Genomic DNA, 5,258 nt, shown 5'->3' with positions numbered 1-5,258 from the left:
GGAATTCAATATGTTAAGATCATTCATACATCCACAAGTATGAGGATATCAAACTGATGATGTGAACAATAAATGGAAGGAGCAAAATTCTAAATCAATGGGCATTAGTAAATTTTTGTAAAGTAGAAAATCTCTTTTTTAGAGATTTCAAAAAAGTTTCACACTACAGCCTCTCTTTTTTCCTCTAGCTTTTCACTATGGTATATTCTTTTCTGCATCAGCTGCTTTCTATATATGGATAGGATTTCCAGGGTTGCGACATGGTAAATTGAAGATAGCATCCTTCTAATTCTATATCGCTTTTAAGCATGAAGTATCAATTTAGTAACTTGGTGTCAGGTTTAGGTTCACCAAGGTGGCTTACTTTCTAGCATGAGGTGTAACAAACATAAAATGGCAGCTTGAAGGAAATTAGCACAAGGTGACCGTTCCCAAGAAAGATGAGGTGACAGTTCAAGCATAAGGTGGCAATCTAATAATAAACATGAGATGGCAGCTCGCTGAACAAATCATGATGCAGAAGCCAATAGACAAGTATGAGATGGTCGCTTGGTGGCATTAAACACGAGGTATTAATTACTAGCAATTTAATTCCTAAAATTTTATACTGCATACTCAGAACCTTATCAATCATCAAATTGCAAGTCTTTAGGACTACGATTCCTATGCAAAAGTTAAAAGAAAAGAAAAAAAAAAAGAGTGGATTGTATGGTTTGGGGGATTGTATGGACCTGGAACTGCTATAGTTGCCCCAGCATAAATTCTGTGATCCCACCTGGTACAAATTAACAGTGACATAACCCTAGGCAAAGACAACTAAACAAAGAATGGGAGTACTACTAATCTTAAGCAGCACTGCCTCAGAGGTCAAGCTAGAAAATACCTGAGGAAGCTTCATTCTCCGGGAACAAAATAAATTCACAAACAATAGCAAAAGTTGCTTCCATTTTGAAACGATATATTGGACCCAAGGAGCTCCAGGAGCACCTTTTTTGCCTTCTTTCTTCCACCCTTGTATCCCATCTGTTTCGGCCACACAAATCGACCTTTTCTTCAACACCACTTAAGACCAAGACCAAATATATTAAAAGAACAAAAGATGAAAAAAAAGAGAGCAACACAGCAAAAAAAAGGGGGGCTAATAAACAAGTAGGGCCAACACACACACACACACACACACAGAGAAGAGAGCAGCAGCAGCAGTTAGTAGTAGTTATTATAAGTACCCAGATAAGATAAAGATTGCTGGGTCTAGGCAGCTGGTTTCTCCCACTTGAGGGGCTTGACCACCTCCCAGGTGAAGTCTAGGTCATCCCTGCCAAAGTGTCCATAAGCTGCCGTCTTGAGGAATCTGCCACTGCCACCCCTCTTCAGGTCAAGGTTAATGGTGATCATCCCAGGCCTGAAGTCAAAGTTCTCCTTGACAATCTTCAGGATCTCCTTGTCAGGGATCTTTCCAGTGCCGTAGGTGTCAACAAAGATGGAGAGAGGCTCTGGGACACTAATGGCATAAGAGACCTGAACAAGGGCACGGCAGGCAAGCCCATTGGCCACGATGCTCTTGGCCGCCTGCCTCACAATGTAGGCACCACTGCGGTCGACCTTGGTCGGGTCCTTGCCTGAGAAGGCACCTCCACCATGGGCTCCCCAGCCACCATAGGTGTCAATGATGATCTTGCGGCCAGTGAGCCCAGCATCGCCATGAGGTCCACCGATGACGAAACGGCCAGAGGGGTTTAGGTGGAAGATGGTCTTCTCATCGAGGTACTGCTCAGGAATGACAGGCTTGATGACATGCACCTGGAGGTCGGCAGCTATCTCATCATTGGTAACAGTCTCATCGTGCTGGGTGGAGATGAGGACAGTGTGGACACGGACAGGAACCATGGCACCATTGTCATTCCGGTACTCAACAGTCACCTGGGTCTTGCCATCGGGCCTCAGCCAGGGGCAGGTTCCATTCTTCCGCACCACAGTGAGGCGGGCACCAAGCTTGGTGGCAAGAACATGGCTGAGAGGCATGAACTCCGGGCTCTCATCAGTTGCATACCCAAACATGTGTCCCTGGTCACCAGCACCAATCTCCTCAGGGCGCTTGGTGAAGTGGCCGTGAACACCCTGGGCAATGTCAGGGGACTGCTGCTCAATGTTTACAAGCACCTTGCAGCCATCGGCATCAAGACCAACATCATCAGAGGTGAATCCAATTGCCCGGCAGGTATCACGAACAATCTTTTCATAGTCAACATTCGCCTTGGTGGTAATTTCACCAAAGACCATGACCATGTTGGTCTTGGTGCAGGTCTCACAGGCAACCTTGCTATCTGGGTCCTGTGCGAGGCAAGCATCAAGCACAGCATCCGATATCTGGTCACAGAGCTTGTCAGGGTGCCCTTCGTTGACAGACTCAGAGGTGAAAAGGAAGGTGTCCCCCATTTTATTTAGAGCTGAGCAAGCACAAGTAAATGTAGAAATCAAATCAAGCTAAAATCTAGCTCAAGTTAGTATCACTAAGCTGCAACGATCACAAACTGACATACATACAAATAAATTGGGCAATGTAGACATCCAAAACCAGTTTCATCATCAACTTCTGAAAACAAGTTAGTATTTTTGTGTCTGAAGAGTAAGTTACACTCAGTCAAATACAGCTTATTTGAACCACAGACATCACACAGACACATATACTGTTAGAAAGTAAGCCAAATTTAGTGAAGTATTCAATATTTTATACATTAATTAGTATTAATTATAGAGTTTTCAAGAATGTCTCTTAGAGTTTCTAAGCGATGTTTCCTGGAGTTCTATGTATTTATTTAATAGTTGTGACTTTTAGGTTTTAATGATGCATTTATCTAAGTGGCAGAACAAGGGCCATCATGAACTAGATAAAGCTTGAGTGTTTGCTGCTTCTCCAAACTTGTTCTTTCTGCTTTCTACTTTGGTTCAACAGCAACGATCCTGGGCCTAAAGTGCCTAGATAAACTTTTGAATGTGCTATTACTCTCCACATATACCTCTATCTATTTTCATAAATCAAATGATGTAGTAAAATGTTTATGACAAGATAAATGAAAGAGCAGAGAACTCAAATTGTGAGTATGTACATGCACTAATCATTATGTGGAACAAGACAAATGATAAGGATTGAAAAAAGATTTACCAAAGATGCATGGCCTAAAAGGAGTAAAACAGAACAAAGTATAAAAATTAACAACGATGTGATCAAGAATCCAAATCAGATAAAACATAACAAACCATAAGCATCTCAAATATTTTAATAGTACAGGCACATGACTTCAGAATTAGAAGAGAACAGGTCCAAAGGAAAGAATCAAATACATGGACAAAAAGGTGAGGATCGAATGCATACTTTATGATAACTCCGATTCAAATACCAATGCAGATCTAATGGCAAGAAACATTTAAATAGAGTTGAAGCAAATGAACTTAACAACAAATTGAAGTATTTCCTTTTTTTAAAAAAATCAAGTTGTGTCTAAAGAAATTAACCTACTTCTAGAGAAACAGATATATAAAATGATGAGACCTACATATACCCATGCTAACATTCAAGATACCTACTTTATATGATTTCAAATTCAAACTTAACCAAAATCAAATGAAAATTCCAAGAAGACTAGCCATGGCTCACGATCTGTAGCAAAGCAGCGCCATTTATCTATGTAGATCTAAAGCCAGAGGAGGTAGCGTGAGACACTACCTCAATCTACAACACATGAAATCTGTATAAAAGTGGATTTTTTTTTAAAGGGAAAAAAATAAGAAGCAGATTTCTCGGTTAATCCGTAAGTTCGAGCTGATCTAGAGCTCTTCCACTCGTCTCAAGCTAATCAATCAGCCCTGTCAACTCGAAACCGCACTGTCACTCGAAACTGCCCAGTCAACAACTCGGAACCCAGTAGACCAATCCAGATCCATCCGTTACCACTTTTACAAGTACACAAAAACCAGCGTCCAACCAAAAACCAAATAGATTACAATAATTCAAAGAAACCCAAAAACAAATCTTGTAACCAACGCCAAAAAAGCAACTGAAAAAATGATCGCCAACAAAGCTATAATCGACTCTATCAAATCTAACGCAGCGAAAAACCCCAGAAATCAATGAAACCATCCAGATCCACCCATTTCTTCAACCAAAACCCCAAAAAGCCGCCAAAAACCACACAAAAACAGATCATCAAGAGAGAAAACAATTTCTTGAGCAAAACCCCCAAAACGGGCCAAAAATCAGATAAGAACGCGAAAAAAACATATCTAATCAAAAAGAAGAAGAGAACGGAGGAAGAACCCTCACATGGGTGTAATAAAAAAACCCTCGCTGCGCTGCTGCCCCTCTCTCTCTCGCGCGCGCTGGATCCTTGGGATACAGATAAGTCACGACTCCGCCCTTTCACGGCCGCCCTCCAGTGGCCTTCAACCCCTACTCATCGACGCTGGGGAGGTGTTCGACCCCCAGAAGACGCGGTTTGGAGTTGGGTCCGGATCCGCCCGGTCGGATCCTGCGGTGTTTTGGTTCGTTCGGGTTGGGTAGGGGAGAGCGACTCTTCACTACGGTTAGAGGGTTACCGGCTCTAGCCGGTGATCCATTTACCAACCCCTGGACCCACTCGGCGTCTAGGTTCGTTGGCTTCACGGCTTTAGTCGCCTCTCGAGTGACCGGCTCGGATCTGATGAGCTCTGCCCCCACACATAACAGCCTATAAGATTGTGGTTTGTCACGATTTTTTTTGGGAGCGTGGGATATTAAGTGACATCAATTCAAATATGCATGGTGATACGGCACAACTATATTCGTCTAGCTCACGACCAGCATAGTAACCCTAGGAGTCATCAATATGATCAGACTGAACCAACTCCCGCTGTTGCTGAAAAACAGATCCGAGGGTGACCGCAAACCAAGAAGGAGGAGCTCCTGCTGCAATGCAGTGGCGGACGACTGTCTCCGGCGGACTGGCAAGAAGCCTGAGCCGAGAGATTCGGCGAAAGCCCTCCGATGCTTAAGTCAAAAAGGGATCTTGAGATATTTTAATGAAGAGATGTTTTCTGGCGAGGGGAGGAGATGCCCCTCTCCTCGGAGTCCCCCCTCTTTATAGGAGGGGGTACAGCGGTTACATGCAATTGGATGTGATTGCGCAAATCTTGGATTAAATGAATTATCTTAGATGACACGAGATTTCAGGCTAGCTAGCGATCGGTTGAGATTGCGAGGATTCAAATATTGACAGCCGTTA

At 43.1% G+C, this 5,258-nt stretch overlaps 1 protein-coding gene across 1 annotated transcript; it reads right to left on the bottom strand.

The window, feature by feature from the left end:
- Window positions 1–917: 917 nt before the first annotated feature.
- On the bottom strand, window positions 918–4,513 carry LOC103698366 (S-adenosylmethionine synthase-like). Its single transcript, XM_008780360.4, has 2 exons — window positions 4,322–4,513; window positions 918–2,447 (listed from the first exon to the last, which is right to left on the bottom strand). Exon 2 carries the CDS (start codon window positions 2,434–2,436, stop codon window positions 1,252–1,254), a length of 1,185 nt encoding a protein of 394 aa, XP_008778582.2. The 5' UTR covers window positions 2,437–2,447; window positions 4,322–4,513; the 3' UTR covers window positions 918–1,251.
- Window positions 4,514–5,258: the final 745 nt, after the last annotated feature.

This window comes from Phoenix dactylifera, chromosome 12, assembly GCF_009389715.1.
Source record: "Phoenix dactylifera cultivar Barhee BC4 chromosome 12, palm_55x_up_171113_PBpolish2nd_filt_p, whole genome shotgun sequence".
In the NCBI taxonomy this organism is placed as follows: Eukaryota; Viridiplantae; Streptophyta; class Magnoliopsida; order Arecales; family Arecaceae; genus Phoenix; species Phoenix dactylifera.
Note: the sequence above shows the minus strand (reverse complement) of the source record. Positions and strands in the feature narration are given on the sequence as shown.